This window comes from Bradysia coprophila (assembly GCF_014529535.1).
Source record: "Bradysia coprophila strain Holo2 chromosome X unlocalized genomic scaffold, BU_Bcop_v1 contig_26, whole genome shotgun sequence".
Classification (NCBI taxonomy): domain Eukaryota; kingdom Metazoa; phylum Arthropoda; class Insecta; order Diptera; family Sciaridae; genus Bradysia; species Bradysia coprophila.
The window spans coordinates 4,261,349-4,279,137 of NW_023503313.1; the positions used below are offsets into that span (position 1 = coordinate 4,261,349).

The 17,789-nt window shown below is 36.1% G+C and overlaps 1 protein-coding gene across 2 annotated transcripts in view; it reads left to right on the forward strand.

Annotated features, from left to right (window-relative positions):
* Positions 1 to 17,583, forward strand: part of LOC119069335 (protein Skeletor, isoforms B/C) — a 64,902-nt gene extending 47,319 nt beyond the window's left edge. Inside the window, exons 4-13 of one of the 2 annotated variants that reach the window (XM_037173401.1) lie at positions 897 to 1,008; positions 13,361 to 13,579; positions 13,637 to 13,837; positions 13,903 to 13,923; positions 14,026 to 14,199; positions 14,254 to 14,404; positions 14,470 to 14,684; positions 14,738 to 15,143; positions 15,833 to 15,996; positions 16,067 to 17,583. In XM_037173401.1, the coding sequence (XP_037029296.1) occupies positions 897 to 1,008; positions 13,361 to 13,579; positions 13,637 to 13,837; positions 13,903 to 13,923; positions 14,026 to 14,199; positions 14,254 to 14,404; positions 14,470 to 14,684; positions 14,738 to 15,143; positions 15,833 to 15,996; positions 16,067 to 16,243 (1,840 nt within the window). In that variant the 3' untranslated portion in view covers positions 16,244 to 17,583. The remainder of the gene's footprint in view (positions 1 to 896; positions 1,009 to 13,360; positions 13,580 to 13,636; positions 13,838 to 13,902; positions 13,924 to 14,025; positions 14,200 to 14,253; positions 14,405 to 14,469; positions 14,685 to 14,737; positions 15,144 to 15,832; positions 15,997 to 16,066) is intronic. The other variant, XM_037173402.1, reaches the window with a different exon arrangement.
* Positions 17,584 to 17,789: the final 206 nt, after the last annotated feature.

Sequence of the window (17,789 nt, forward strand, 5' to 3'; positions counted from 1 at the left end):
AAAACGATGTATCTCCGGCAATTTTAAAGTTACATAGTCGAGTGATAGCTCGTTTTGCTCGTATTTGAAGCGCGAATAAGATAGAATAGGATTTGTGGTGATACAGGCCAAAGGAAAGAAACTTAAATTCTCGCCTATATATAGTTGCCGCGTCTCAAAAAATTTTCTTCGTTCTTTTTTTGGAAGTTAGACTGCGTCAAGTCCTCCGCTATCGCTCCGGACATGATTTTTGTAGCGAAGTTGAAACTTTATCAAGTTGATAATATCAACCAAGGTTGATCGTATTCTCTAAGCTTCAGTTTAAGGTCCAAGTTAGACACAAGAATTTATATACGACAGGTGAGTCCTCATTTTGACAAACGTCACCAGTACGTAAATCTATATAAGATAAAAATCCATGTACACACTACTTCGATGGCACTGTTGTCCGTAAATGGTGTTTTAGGCAAAAAATTTACGACTCACCATCGTGAAGCAATTACATATTTAGTGCCTTAAAAAGCATTTGTCACTCGGTTGCATAAACAACTATTAATTCAACTAATTTGTTTTAATGACGCCTTTTCCAGCAGACAGAAATAACTGTTAAATGTACGTGATATTTGCCTCAAAACATATTACATTATATGTTAGATTCATGCATTATATTTCCATAATGTAATGGTTTTTCCACTTCACTTGTATCCCTGAAAAAGGGGTTGAAATCAATTGCCTAAAAGGAAAGTCTTTTGTCTATCCAATGCCATTGTACATCAATCCGTAATATACTTTTGATATAAATAATGACGGCACGACACATTATACCATTATACAATAAGACCTTTTTTTTCGAGGAAAAATTGTCCTTGTAAAATGATACAACACATCAACGATAATTTGATTTTATTTGGTTGCAGAAATCCACCAATTCTTCAGGCATACCACAATGCTGACATTATATTACGGCTTCCAATGGGTAAACGAATTAGAGACATTAGGTGGCTATCGGTGTGGTGTAGACGCTTCACGGTAAGTTTGCATGTAATTATATCATCAATCTATCGTAAATAATTTCGTAGAAAATTCATACAGTGTACTGTACACTCTCGAAAACACATTAAAATGATTTTTAGACAACTGATCGTTTTGAAAATGGAATTAATTGAACTTGATTGTTATCACTGTAATATCGAGTCGCATCGTACGTTATGTGTGTAAGGAATAGCAATTTGGATTTCGTATGTGGAATGTGTAACATTTTCTTATTCCACATGATTCACAAAACACATTGTTACATCACAGAATTGTGAGTGATTCGTTAGTTTTATTTCTCATCACCTGGTGGTTTGATGGTGTAAGGTCAACATTTTTACATCCCATACGGTGTGAGAGAATAACGACGTCAAAGTTATAAATCCAACTTGTTTCACATGCCATAGCCATATTCATGTTACTATTATGTGCAATGTAGAATGAATAAAAAAAAACAAATTGAAATGGTCTGAGAATTCTCACTAGGGTGTAGCGGTTTTACAAAATGTGTTTGTTCTGTTAAGGCTCAGCCGGAAATCCACTCAGCTGGTCCATCTGATCATTTTATGGAAGAATTTTTTTTTAACTTTGATTTTGTGCTGCCGCCAGATCGATTTTTGAAAATTTCGTCGTTTTCTGTCCACGTCACATATATCGATTTTTTACGGTGGGCTCGGTGTACATAAAAAGTTGAGTCAACATGGTAATCTAATCTCCAGGCTTCACAGATTATTTTATAAAAAAGATCAAGTCTAAAAAATATTTTTTGAGTTCATGACTGATCGTCAAAGTTCCCCGATGGTGATTTTGAGACTTTAATCTCGCCTCGAAATTTGATGAAAATGTGCAAAAATGTAAATTAAACTTTAAATATGCTAAATGGACCGCGGTGAGTCAAATACAACATCTGATTTGAATTGGGACACCTAAATTTGATATTTATCTGACAAAAAGTTGTGTTTTTGGTAAATGGAATATTGGTGGCGAAAGTCGAATTACCTCAAATCAATAATTTTTTAGCTTATAATGTATTCCCAGGTTCTGACAATGCGAAACCTTCAATTTTAAGCGTTTTCTAAGCTAATTTACGTACTGTTGACAAGTTCTAGAGCCAGTGGCTACGTCTCTTTACATTTTCAAATTTTGATGTATTTAATGTTGTAATTAATTTACATTTTTGCACATTTTCATCAAATTTCGAGGCGAGATTAAAGTCTCAAAATCACCATCGGGGAACTTTGACAATCAGTCATGAACTCAAAAAATATTTTTTAGACTTGATCTTTTTTATAAAATAATCTGTGAAGCCTGGAGATTAGATTACCATGTTGACTCAACTTTTTATGTACACTGAACCCACCGTAAAAAATCGATATATGTGATGTGGACCGAAAACGACGAAATTTTCAAAAATCGATCTGGCGGCAGCACAAAATCAAAGTTTGAATTTTTTTTTTCTTCCATAAAATGATCAGATGGACCAGCTGAGTGGATTTCCGGCTGAGCCTTAAAAGAACTAACACATTTTGTAAAAACCGCTACACCCTAATTCTCACTCTTTTTACATGACAATAAATGAATTAAAAAGTATTGTCCTGCCTTCTTTGAACATCCATATAATATTTTACATAAAGTGCGGAATTGAAAAAAAAAATCACAAAAACGTTCAATTAGTTTTGAGCTACTGCTACATGTTCCAACGAATTTTGTCATTTTTATTGGTTTAGCTGAGGGCGTACATTTTATTGTTCTAATGGATCATCGTGTCGTTTCTTTGTTGTTGTTTTTTTTTAAATTCTAAATGCCATGAACAAACTTGCGAAAGTGGAAAATGTTGAATAGATTTTTGAGAAGAGAAAAGTGTCATTCTTCATAACAGCGTGTACGATGTTGAAGATGGGTACACTGAAAATGAATGTTAGGGATGCACAAGTGTCTTTAACTGACTATGACATTCACAAACTTATTTAAATTTTCAATTCATCACCAGTAATTAAAACTGTTAAGGTTAACATAACAGGTCGTACCATCAGTGGTCTCTGCCGTACCATTAGCTTCTGTGAACAATTCCAAAGTTTCGTTGTTATGATTCTATATAGGGATGGTATCAAACAATAGTGCTTATCAACTTGAAAACTTCCAATGCACACGAGATGCATTAAAACTTTGATGGTACTTGGGAAATTTATTTTAAATTAAAAAAAAAAGATTCTGTAAACTAAACAATTTTGATAACAAGAGGACAGAAATTGGCCAAACTCAAACTTATACTTTTAAAATTATAATTTTGCCTTAAGTTGTACCCCGTAAAGTCTACTTTAATGCAGCAATATTGTTGCTAGCAGTGCGTTGGTAGAACTTTTCTTTTGAATTATAAAGCCTCTTCTAAAGTTGTTGTTGTACATACATATATTTCTGATACGTGAAAAATTTGAAAGAAACTTTATGTTTCCGTATCCGTTTAGGCTTTGTGTTCATACTTCCTTTTCACATGATTCTTCTTTATGGAGCTTATAATCCCTTTTCTAAATATTTTTCTTTTTTAAAATTGTAGCACATTATAACGATACCGTTGAGTATGGTAGTATACCGTTTCAAAGATTTTTTTTTTCAAATGAAAACATCATTTTTCAATGTTTCGGTTTATTTCAATGTAACAACGATAGTAAATACTAACTACCATACTAACTACACAGTTTCAGTGATATTTGTGTGTCTTTCCATCATATGCATTTTTCGTTGCACTGCATTGTTTATGAGAAACTGAGCGTGAGCAGTGAATGTCATTTCTTCCAATATGAAGCTTTTAAAATCGATTTACATCGACGAATGCGATTAAGATTTTAATTAAAACTAAGAAAACTAGGTCTCCCTGAAAAGTATTTCTTAGAGCTGCGACTATTTACATAATTAAGGAATCCGCTTATTACATTCAACATTGTGATAATGGCGTTAATAAGATTAAACTCCGTTGTGACAATAATATAGGTTAATGTCGTTGCGCAGAGATGGCGCTATTTTATATCTATACTACGATGTAAGCAAACCAATTTTACTTTTGATTTGAAGGTTTTAACAAAATTACCTAAAAATCGCGGACATGGGGGAGAGGGTGTCTAAAATTCTTAAAAAACCGCGGACGTCCTTTATGGACGACCCCATAAACAACGAAACATCACTTCAATACTAGATGTAAATAATTAAAAATAATTCAAATAATGTTTAGGAACAACACAATTCGTTCTTGTTAACAATGATTTATTTTGTTTACATCGAAGTATACGAAGTATACTGACAACAATGGTCATGAGTTTTGCCAACGACATTCCCCTATACAGTTACCACCTCAAGAGCTCGTACAAGAATTCTAACTGTTTTATGCACTGACGTTGACTTTTGTCCCTCAGTTAAGAGCGTACAGCTGAATTTTTTTATAAAAATAATTTTGACAGACAGGCTTTTGTGGAAATCCAACCTAACAACGAAAAAAAATTTGAATTTTCATACAAAATTCAAATTTTTAACGGTCAAAAATTATTTTTATAAAAAAATTCAGCTGTACAAGGGTTTAGCTCGTTTAGCTGTGGACATAGCCCAAATATTATGGCGCCACCTCTTTTAATTCAAATGAAATGCTCATTGTGTCTTCAATAATAAAAGAATCTGGAACGGTGTCGGGGAATCTCGCACACGCGATCATAGTATGCGTCCTTTTACGACATGTAACGAAAAGTCATGACTGTGCGAGATTCACCAGTTAGAGGTGAATCTCGCACACCATGAATTTGTGTGGTGTGCGAGATTACCCTACCCCTCTGGAACATCGAAGACTGTAAAAAGAAGATGGCCGCCGTCGTAGAAAGTTTTTTTGATTTTACTTGAGTGATATCGCCAAATCTTCAGGTGATTGGGAAACAAGCTGTCTCCGATTTTAATGAGTGGTAGTTCGTTTAATTCGTCTTTCAATTCTAGGAAACACGTGTCTTTCACTTTTTCTTAAAAAAATTTGTTTTCTGTGAAAAGCGCTCAAAAGTGAAGACATGCCAGAGGGTACCGAAAACAGTTTTTCGGCAATAACTCAAGAAAAAATTATTTTAAATGGTTGTAATGTTGTACGATTGTCGGCCTTGAAAAGACCTACAGGTAGAGTATGCGCACCGCTTGGTGCTAGTTGATCCACTATAGTTATGACTAGAAATATAGTGAATGTTCGGAGAGTCCGCCTTCTCTGCAGCTTCGATGTACCACGTAACTGAGTATGGGGTGGTGTAGCTGGCCTCACCCACTATCGTTGCACATATAAATGAACCCAGTACTTTTGGGCTGCAAGCCTACAGAAGTCTTGAAAAAAAAGTTGGTGCCAAAATGTAGATTTTTTCCTTCTTTCTGAGGGCCCAACTGCCAGAAGAGCACCTGGAACGGTACTACGGCAATCATTTTTTATTGTCTACTATTCTTTCACCTTATCAATAGAAAAACGTTTCGCTATGTCTCGAATATATCAGATCCACTATTAGCAATATCAAGAGAAAAATCATTAAAGTTTTCTCCGAGGATTTTAGTCAAATAAAGTGTTAGCGTATAGCAAATGACCTCAGGACTACGGAACAGTAATTAGTTTTTCAATTGGACCAATATTTGCTACGTGACAGGAGTTTGGAAAACCGTTTGCTCCCACTTGATCGTATCGTTTTTCCAAACTCCTGTCGCGTAGGAAATATTGGTCCAATTGAAAAACTAATTACTGTTCCGGACTCCTGAGGTCATTTGGTATACGCTAACACTTTATTTGACTAAAATTCTCCGAGAAAAATTTAATAATTTTTCACAAGAATTACCAGGGGCGCCGACTTCTAGGTGGCAATGGGTGCGTGAGCACCCGACAGACGAATTTGTTGGGTGCGAAGCACCTGACAACAGACCCCTTCAAGTACATTTCGATTTAAATCTTCTGGAGCTAAAAATAAATTAAATAATTGCACTAAGAAATGTATCCATGCAAATGTTTTCATCTCAATATTTGAAAACATAACGCATTTTACTTTCATTTCCTATTGATATTTACGAACTGACTGCGTAGATTGGAGCTACTCTATACGAGCCAAAAATTATTCTATTACCGCACTATCTTGCAGTGAAATTTTTGTTTCGAAGTGTGGGATGCATTCTTTGGGTTGAAATACAAAATACCCACAAGTGTCAACTGTCCTGCGAGGCAGTGCTATTATCACACGAGAAAAAAAATGAAAAATCGAAATTTCATTGAACTTCGAATGTGAAGAAATATTCATCTAGGTAAGGCTTCAAATTTCAAAATTGCCGCTCGCGTGACACACTTTTAGTACGTGCACATCATTTATCAGCCACAACTATTTTCCATAATGCCTCACTTAAAGAAAGCAAAGTCAGAATCCTTAAAACTAAAGACAAGTCGTTATGGTGGGCTGTTAGCTTTAGTCCAGTCTCCTTTACCGTAAATTCGTTTGAAATTGGTGTTATTTAAAGGTCTTGCAAATTAAGTTGCACAGAGAACCATTTCGAAAGGTTTTCGTTTTATTGAATTTGATTAGTCGAGACTCCAAGTTGTTAAAAAAATGTGAAAAACTAAAAGATTCATCGTTTTGGGCACAACTCTTGAAATTGAAGAAAACGAGGAGTCAGAACAGTCGGAGCGTTCGCTGCGACTGAGCCCCGTACGAACCCGTACATCTATTGCGTACGCGCGATCAGTAACTTTGTAAGTATCATTTTCACCGATTTCTATTGTTTTTAGAAAAATCCAAAATGGCTGCCGACGGCCATTTTGTTAGGAGGTGGAAATTAGTACAGCTGCTTTACATTCAATAATACCTTTCAAACAAAAAAAATTCATGAAATTCGGTCAAAGTTTCCTCGATATATTAACAAAAAACACCACGTTCACTGTACGGCCGAGTAGCCACATATAAGCTCACTCAAAGAGACCTAGCTCACGCTTCTGTAAACCGAATTCCATGAACTTTTTTTTCCCTGATTGGTACGATAAATACCTATCTAATAAAGCAAAATCCATCGAAATCCGTTCAAATTTGGCCAACCTACAAGCAAAAACGGCTTGCCACCCTGTACCTAGTTCACTCCAAGGGGTCTAACTAACGAGTCGATCATCTGATTTCCATAATCTTTTTTTTTGTCGATCGGTATTGTAAATACCTTTTATTTGACGTATCACTTACATGTTTAGCCTTTGACTGGCCGCAGATATCTTCGGAAAACGTTAAATCAGTTATGGGGCCCCAGCTCGGGAGGGGTCGACCCAAAATCGCCCATCTTCGAACTTAGCCTCACTATTTCGACTATATTTCATGGAAAAAAAATTTTTGAAATCGGATTTGATTTACTCAAGATATCGACGTGACAGACGGACGGACGGACAAAATTTTTATTGCGGATTCGTTATCTATGAACATAGGCAACCACTTTGCCCTTACCGTCTGCTTCGAATTCCATCAATTACACACGGCATCGTAATCCTATAAGCCCCTTCGTACTTCGTACGGGGCTAAAAATTTGAGCACCCAACAACTCAAACAAAAGTCGGCGCCTCTGAGAATTACTAACACTGGATATGTTGTAACGACCTATATTCGAGTCAAAGTGAAGCGTATACGGTAAGGGAATAGTAGACGATACAAAATTACTCACGTAGAACCGTTCCAGACGCTGTTCTGGCAGTTGGGCCTCTCCGAACATTCACTATATTTCTAGTCATAAGCGGTGCGTATACCTGTAGGTCTTTTCAAGGCCGACAATCGTACAACATTACAACCATTTAAAATAATTTTTTCTTGAGTTATTGCCGAAAAACTATTTTCGGTACCCTCTGGCATGTCTTCACTTTTGAGCGTTTTTCACAGAAAACAAATTTTTTTAAGAAAAAGTGAAAGACACGTGTTTCCTAGAATTGAAAGACGAATCCAACGAGCTATCACTCATTAAAATCGGAGACCGCTTGTTTCCAAAGTTAAAAAAATCACCTGAAGATTTGGCGATATCACTCTTAATTTCGTCCAAATAAAAAGATATTTTAAAAAAGGAGAACATATTTGTGAAAAATAATTGTGAAAATCAAGTAATTTTATAAATGCGAAAACACATTTCTATTTAGTAAGGTTTAAATTAACCGTTAATCTCCTTTTTCCTGTATTCCATATCTTAAATTCTGAGAATTATGTTCCTAAGCATGCTCTATTTTTCGCGCAAATTTGGTTCTTGTCCGAAGCTAAGCCCTTGTACCCTCTTAATCCTGTCAAAGTTAACTTTGAGGCTACATTCTTCACGGACGATTTAATTCGTGAAGAATTAACTCCTCGGTGAAAAGTGCCATTGACGATGATAACTACTTTCGGTTAAATCAAAAATATTTCAGAGATGACAGCTGTCAAAATTTGATATCGCATTGAGTAGCAAATCTGATTAGAAATCTCAGAAATAAGCCACGAAAGTATAGATGAGAGTTTTGACAACCGCGTCTGCTGTCAGCTGTTAGAAGAGGTTTCTTAAAATTCTTAATATTGGCTGGATTTACGCTGTTACCGACTGTACCTTTGAAATTTTTGTTAGAAGAAAATAACAATGAAAACCAATGGAAAAGGACAAGATACTGACTGTCGACTTCCACACCATGTCTTTTGTGATTTCATTAAATGTTACAATGAAACTAGAAAAAACATTCGTTAGGTATCTACGAAATACAATTACACAAATACAAAATGTTAATTAACATTTCTTACCCCATCGATGTTAGCAAAAAGACAAGGAAAATTTCCATAAATCTTCTCTACCTGCTCGTTGTGGTTTCAGAAGAAAGTTTGCACAAATCTGAGCAAAAAGGTTGACAATCTTAAGATAATATTTGTGGTTCAGTATTTTGTGTAATAATTAAAATCATTGCGTCTAAAGAACCGCAATGCGAAATGTTACAAATTTCATGTTTATATCACTCACTGATGAAAATAGCCGTAAAGTGACCCTGCTTTTGGCTCTTTACCTTTACGCAATTTCGCCTGTGGGACCTAGAACTGTGCACCTAAATCACCAGGAAAATACATCCGAGGACGTCAGGATTCGAAGCGATTCCTGTTTTAATTTAAATGGGAATTACATTGGTGTGAGCGAGACGACGTTATTGAACTTCGCTCGAACCAATGTAATTCACACTTAACTTAAAACGGAAACAGTTATTTAAGTGCACTGTGCAAAATGTAATTTAACTGAACTGAACGTTCCCAACTCTGTTAATAATAGTTAGTAATGCTATTACTGTAATAGTCTAGTCAAGGCGAAGGGGAATAATTTAAAGGAGTCAGCTCTATTGTACCAAACCATCACCGCACCTCGCATGGTACATTTTTCGTGAACGCTAGCAATGACATTGTATTGTTTTAGATTTTATAAGGAAAAATCTCGCAGTTCTGTTATGTACCGTTTAACTATAAAAACGTGCACAAGTACATACTTCCATACGTACTTAACTGAATCAGAAATTGAAAGAAAAAAGAGAAAACTATCAAGGATATGAAGATAAAAGTAAAAGTAAACGAGGCTGAGTGACGCTTTGAAACCTTCAAAAAACAAAACTGGGAATTTCTAATAATTTAATTTTACTTTGTAAAAATATTTATGACTTCTATCAAAGAGATATGATAATGCTTCTCAGGCGTACTACAGTCCAGATATGCACACAACTTTTTACGCAAAGAGACGAATTACGCACGGTGAGTTTGAATATAGTCAAACTACTTGTCCCATGCACATGAAATTTTCTTTTTGATTATAGTGGAAGGCAGTCCCGTGATTAATAATAATCACATAAAAAGAAAATCGAAAGTGCGGTAAAATTTTGAAAAAATTCGAATTTTGTAAAAATAGTCACCCTCGGTGAACTTTGACTGCTGACATGTACTACCAGTACAACAACAAGGTCCATGTTAACCCAAATCCTAAGCTTTATAACGATACCAACCATGTCATGCATGTATCTTCACCAAGTGTATTTTGCACATAGGTCGTTCTACTAAAAAATTCTAGAAGGGACATACAATTTAGTTCTTTGCCGTTTGTGTAAAATGAGTTTCTGGAGCTATTCTACGTAATTCTAAACAAAACCTAGCGAAAATGTAACTTGTTTACTTTCTCATACTGTAAGATAGTATTGGATGAATAATGCTAATGCAGTTATCTTTTTCAAATTGGTATAAGTAAACATAATCTGCCAGTAAACCATTTTAACGTGTTACGGCATGTTTCATTTTAATTTACATTGTCTAATCACGTAAAGCATTGTACTTACGAGGTTCCAAGTTGTTATTTGACAAGTGGGGAACCTCGGAAGTAATATACTATTGTTACCATTTTATAATTCTTTGACAAAAATTTACTTCATTCATTTAAATTAGGAGCTGTAAACGTTTATTTGGCTTTGAGAACGGCATCTTTTCAAATACGAAATTAATTACGATCCATGGATTCTGATTAAAAGTTTTCTTTTTACCTGTTTCAGTTTTCCGTAAAATCATCAAAATCGTTCTCAGGGCTCCGTTTAATTAGACATCGGTTATTGTTCAAATAAACATTTATATGTCTCCCCTGTATTTCATATCTCAAATACGGTTAATTACTCATTTTTCTCGTAGTAAAAAGAAAATATTCTGCTCCACATTCCATGAAAGAGCAAATATAAACATTTAACAGTTACACAGTTAAAGTTATCGTCGTGGATTTTCAAAAAGAAATACTACGAAATGCATTGCGCACGCATCCCTTTGGTCGATAAAATCGGGAGTTACCTATTTTCCATGTTTTCTCCATTGATAAATGCAGAAGTGAGTGTAGATGAGAATACATACTATTTTAATTACATCAAATATACCATCCTTTGGCGTAAATATGTGTGCGTAGGCTACATTTCATACTCGCATATTTTACAGCATATTTTTAGGGATTTTAGAAAATGTGTGAGCGCGGGCGGTTCCGAATTACCAAAAAATAAATGATTCCACAACAGATATGATATTACAGATACGAATTAGGAACGAAACCTTTTTTTAGATTTTTTTTTTAATCAAATACTTAGTCTTTCCGCGTCGTACATTCTACACAACGAGGTTAACATAATATTATTATTCCAATTTTTGTTTTTAATCCACTCAAAGTAACAGATTACTGCATACAGTCAATAGTAATAGTTATCATGTCCGGAGCGTTAGCGGAGGACTTGACGCAGTCTAACTTCCAAAAAAAGAACGAAGAAAATTTTTTGAGACGCGGCAACTATATATAGGCGAGAATTTAAGTTTCTTTCCTTTGGCCTGTATCACCACAAATCCTATTCTATCTTATTCGCGCTTCAAATACGAGCAAAACGAGCTATCACTCGACTATGTAGCTCTAAAATTACCGGAGATACATCGTTTTGAAATTGGCAACTTTTCATAGAAAATACACCAAATTGACTTTTCCCAAACAATCAAAATCTTTCAACTTACTCTGTATGTTTCTATCTATCTATCGACGGACGATCTCGGAAACTAGTCAGCCAATCTCCATGAAATTTTGCAGGAACCTCAGGGTGGGCATAAAAATGAAAATGTGATACGCCATTACCCCAGGAAAAACCAGAATTTTGTTTTATTGGCCTCGAAGTGGTTTCTGAGTGTGGTTTTCGAGGGTCGGGAACGCGTTTCCGGCTGTATCTTAGCTGTATTGAAACCTACAGAGGCGTGCGACCCATCAAATGAAAGGTATTCGTAACACGATTCGAACAATAAAATAATTAAAAAAATCGGGTCAGATTCGTTTGAGCTAGAGTGATTAGAGTGACCAAATTTTGAGCTACTCGAGCGTAGGATGAAAGGACTAATATTTTTTTGGGTTATGAAAGATAGAGAGTTACTTTCTTCGGCAAAGTCTCAGAGGTTTACGAGTAGAACAGAGGGGCATATGTAAAAAATGTCGAAAGTTGGAAATGGGTGGGTCAATTATGTTTTTAGAGGTATTTCTTGAATGGTGGCAGATAGAGAGTTACTTTCTTCGGCAAAGTCTCAGAGTTTTACGAGTAGAAAAGAAGGGCATTTGTGAAATATGTCGAAAGTTGGAAATGGGTGGGTCAATTGGGGTTTTGGAGATATTTCTTGAATGGTGGCAGATAGAGAATTACTTTCTTCGTCAAATTTTCGAAATTTTCGAATTTCGTCAAATTTTCGATTTTCGTCAAATTTCGAATTTCGTCAAATTTTCGATTTTCGTCAAATTTTCGATTTTCGTCAAATTTTCGATTTTCGTCGAATTTCGTCAAATTTTCAAATTTTGCCAAATTTCCGAATTTCTGTTATAAACTGTTATAAAAAGCAGTGTTCTAAAACTTCTAAAACGACTGATATCCCAACAAAAATCTCTTCGAGAAAAGTGTGACGCAGTCTTTGAAGTACAATTTCTAAAATGAATGATATCGCTAGAGTTGACGCTTTCAGCTTCGTTACGCAAAAATTAAATTTTACACCCAATTTCAGTTCAAACAGATTTTTTTGGTAAAATTTTGGTTGTTTCCAGTCTAAATTTTTTTTTGTAAAAATTATTTGGCAGATGATGAGAACAACTAAGCCAGCTTGTTTGAACTAAAATTGGGTGTAAAATTTAATTTTTGCGTAACGAAGCTGAAAGCGTCAACTCTAGCGATATCATTCATTTTAGAAATTGTACTTCAAAGACTGCGTCACACTTTTCTCGAAGAGATTTTTGTTGGGATTACCCAACTAGGAAGAAGATCCCAAGATGTTGAAAAGTTACAGAGTCATGCTTCAAGTGAACTTTGTTGATCCGAGGCGAAGTCGAGTTCAATTAATACACAAATTTGATAGAGCGGGAAAGAGTCTGAGCTCTAGTGTAAAAAAAGTGACTTTTCTTTTGTAATTATTTTCGGATGTTCCTCCCACTTGGGAGAAGCAGGTCCATCGATTGACTTTTTTCAATTTATTTCAATGGGTTTTCGAACCGTGAATTTTTTTCGTTCAATTCGCTCTATTAGTCCCATACATTCGCTTTACATTTATTCCATTCCATTTTCTGAATAAGATCTTTAATGTTTAGGGCTTAAACATTTGAAACTTATACCTTAAAAGTTCACGTGATGCTAAGGTTATTTTCGTCACTAAAAAGCACTGAAGCGATAGGGTATTTTCTCTAACTGTAAAAAAAAAACTCGTGTGAATTATGGCCACCGCTTTGCTCTGGCTGCAAACTTCATACTCGTTTGGCAGATTTCCAGCCTGTTTTCTCTGTTTATCACTGTTTGTCTTTCTGTGTGTTCTAGGTCGATTTTGGAGAAGTTTTCATACCAGCTGCATTAGATGTACCAAAACCACGGGTTTTACCCGAATTTAAACGCTTAGCTCATGGCTTACGTTCCAGCAATATTAGTGTTTTGGATGCAAAGACATTTTACATTCCAAATTTACATTACGATGGCACTGGACCTGATGCATTTTTTTGGGTCGGCAACGGCTCCGAGCCAGACCTATTGGGTATAAAGGTACAATGTAGCCTTGAATTTATGCGTCAGTTTGTAATATCAATTGTTAACTTTAAGGTTCCCAACGAACTGGGTTCAATTGAACCACTACGAGCTTATCAAGGTGAAGATATAGAAATACAGTTGCCTGGAAGTTTGACGGTGTATGACATTGATTGGTTATCGGTCTGGTCAACGACCTACCATCACAATTTCGGGCATGTCTATATACCGAAAGATCTCGATGTACCTCCGGCGCTAGGTCAAACCAAAATTTCGGTAAGTTTTCTTAATAGCTTGATAAACTCCATTAAGGCGGTATTAAATGATCTGTGTTTTATTAGCCTCCGTGGTGGTATAATCCAGTAAGTAAACTGTGTTATACTTGCTATATCGATATCTTAGATTTTAATGTTCCATAAGCGGTTGTTGCGCACATGATAGCTAATTTCGGCTTATTTCCTTAGACTACTACGACACATCGACCGCCAAACACAAATTGCAGAGAACTGTTGAATGGAAGATTGCAAATCAAGTGGGATGTTCAAGGTGACAATATTCAAATCGAATTGATCGGACGAATAAAGGGTGACCAGTACATGGCATTCGGCATATCCGGTACAAACGGAAGGCCTCAAATGGTAAGACTTTGCGAAAGTTAATTCCAACCGTTTACTAATTCTCCCTAATGTCAGGTCGGTGCTGACATTATTGTTGCTTACTATGACGCCGAAGCAAGAGTCTTTCGAGCTGATGATTACTACATGTCGCAAATATCAGAATGTGACGGGAAGCAAGGCGTTTGTCCAGATGAAAGAGTGGGAGGTCGGAACGATGTGCAAGTCTGTATGTATATTCAATGTTATGGATGTGTAGTTCGATTGATTAAACTAGAAGAAAATCTAATGTAGTGACTGGTTACCAAAAGAACGGCGTCACAAGCATAAAATTCCGTCGTCCACTTCAAACTAACGAGCCCGTCAACGATCGGGCTTTTCCTATTGATCGTGAGGTGTCAGTGATTGCTGCTATTGGACCGTTAAATACTCGCCGGGAAGCTAACGCTCACTCTCACACAAGTGTCGATGTGAACACCGAAGATATTCAAATCGATTTTGCAACACGGGTAATTTGATTTATTGAATTGTTTAATTAATTTACAGCAACTGTTCGTTCCAGAACGACCAATCTTGTGCAACGTCTCTGTTCGACGTCAAAGAAGAGAAAGACAGTAAGCCATTGTGGCCGACACGGGAATTATTCGGCGAAACAATGATCACTGCTCGTATTGGTCCGATGGGTGGATCAAGAGGCTTTGCAGCGCATGCCGACTATCCGTCGCTCGGTATGGCCTGGTACTTGAATGATATGCTCGTGCCAGTCTTGTTTGTCGAACGAGGCCAAACGTATGTGTTTAGTGTCGAAGGTGGCGATAAGCCATCTCAGTTGGACAAGTTTCATCCATTCTACATAACGGATTCGCCTGAAGGAGGATTCGGATTGAAATCGGAATCGGAACAGCGAAGGGAGAAAATATATGCTGGCGTTGAGTATCATAGTGACGGATATGTAGATCCGACCGCAGGTGAGTCAGTTTGAAGACGTTTACAGACGGTATACAGGAAACGTCAGTGAATTTGCTGTAGCTGTTTTTCAGATGGTCCACTCATGCAAACAAAACTGCTCGTACGTCTTTTTGCAGTTTTACCACTACCACGTGCGTATCGTTACTATGTTACCCGTATAAGCACTATTTGTATGAGTGAAACAGCTGAAGGAAGTTCTTGATTTTTCATTGACGTCGACTGTAATTAAGAAAATATGACACCTAAAAATGTGCCATTAAGTTCTCACCACGGCAGAGTAAAATAAACCAGGCAGAAGCGCTTAATTTTTGAAACGTCAAATAAGGGACATTTGTATGAAAATGAAATCAGCTCAACTGAACACTGACATAAATTGAATAAATTTTATTCGCAAAATTTAACAATGCAAGAAAATCAGGTACCTAGTCGAATCGAGCACTCCAGTCTGGTTTATTTTACTATGTCGGGGTTGTCACGTTTTGCTCCGCCTGTACTTCAGCAGTGACTAAGGAAATCATATTGTTGAAGTCACACGTACGGTTTGAGTAAAACGATTAATAAATCATATCGCATCAACTAACAAATTGCTCTGGAACTCGACTGTTGTCTAAAATTTTCGGTTTTTATTTTCTTTGAATTTAAATTGAGAATTTGCTAGGAATTGAAGTTCTTTTTTTTATCTTAAAAGCCGGAAGACTATGCGAATGGCGACCAAAAACGAAGGACAGATCCTCAGAGATGAATTCATTCGACGAGTATTTTAAGACATTAGATCTTCATTGTGAACCTGGTGAGCCAGCGTTTTTAAATTGGACAGTAGCTATGGACACACCAGATCTGCTATATTATCAAGTAAATACTTTGCCAATCATTCATTATCGAATCGAACAAAAAATTTTAATTGACTTCATTCAAATCCAAGTGCTTCATGCAAAGAAATTTAGGCTGGAAAATCAACGTTGTTAATCCAGGTCAAACCTCTCAACGAAATCATTCAAATTCGTCGAATCAAATTCAATCCTACGGAAGCAATTTAATATTTTCGATAATTGTGACAATAACCATCTCTCGAGCGATATTTCGACATTTAAATGCCTGATAGTTACAGCAACGTTTTCGCTGTTCTTAATATATTCGAATTGAAAATATGAAAATTTTACTTTCACCAATTCTAATATATTAAAAACAGTTATTAGCAACGACCACAAATAAAAAAAAAACTAATAAAATATCATCAACCAGGCTCGATATCGCATCAAAACATATCTCTGTGAAAATGTGAATTTGTGTGAATGTGCGCATGACAATAAATAAATGTGTTGATGGGGATGGTTCAAAATGATTTTTTTTTTGTTGCCCTCTTCGTAGGATAGGAACTTTAAAATTCAGCTACAGCTTATGTAACTCACATTGCACTCGAATGTTGAGATGACTTGATATCCTATATGACTGCTGGTTATTTTTAATAATTTTATTCTCGTCATGTGGGTCAGCTGTAAAAATTAATACGAGAAAATGGGGCAGATTTCGTTGAAAAGCGATTTAATTTAACATTCTACGATCTACCATTTTGTATTTTCCTAAATTAGTTTGCTTTAACGTTGGTTCTAGAACCATACCTGCGGAATTTTAAATTATTTTCTGTTAATTTAGGGACTTATCCAAAGAATTTCCTACGGATTTACCAACTAAATTTTAGTACAGTCATAGGCAGTAAAATTTCAGCATGAATTTGCTTCAACTGTTTTTCAGCTGATTTACGCATACAATCAAAACTGTTTATACGGTTGAAGCTGCTTCACGCACGTGCGTGGTGTTAAAGCCTTGTAAATATGTGCAAACAGTTTTGATTGTTGGTACTGATCAACTGAAAAACAGCTGAAGCAAATTCATGCTTCCATTTCACTGTCTCTAACTGTAGATAGAGGATTTAAATCAACGATCCACCCCATAAATAAATGCTAATACCTAAATGAAACCCAAAAAGGGGAGTTGCAACAAAAAAAAAATAGTTTAATGCCATCAATGGAAGTATAGCATTACATTATAGTGTACGCATTCAGTAAAATTATTATCAGATCAAAATTGATGGCTCACTAGCAGTCAAAAATTTCAGCAAAATCGAAAACATTCTTCGACAATGTCGAATCGCCATTCAATATAATCAAAAATCTAATTGCAATCGACCGAAACAACACCAGTTTGGATATTTGTTTGCAATTTGAACAGTCCAGGGACTACAGCTTGCCGGTATCCTGTAGTTCTGAATAGAGATGTGCGGGCCGCCCGAAATTCACCTACCCGACCCGGCCCAGCCCGACCCGAACGGGCTTGGGTCCGGGTTTCAAAAATTAGTCGGGCTCGGGCGGGCTCGGATTTCAAAAACAAAGATTCGGGCTGGCCCGACTTTGTTCGTCTTTAAGAAAAATGTGAAAAATTAAAGAAAAATTGCAATACAGTCCGAGCGTAAGCTTACTTTCAAGTGTTCTATAGATTTGTGAAATTGGTTTAGGCCGGGCTGGGTCGGGTTTTGAAAATAGGTCGGCCCGCACATCTCTAGTTCTGAACCAACATCGAACCAATAAACTCATTAAACCGAAAACATTTCAAATGTGAATTCATGAGTGCTCCATTTCAGTCAATAT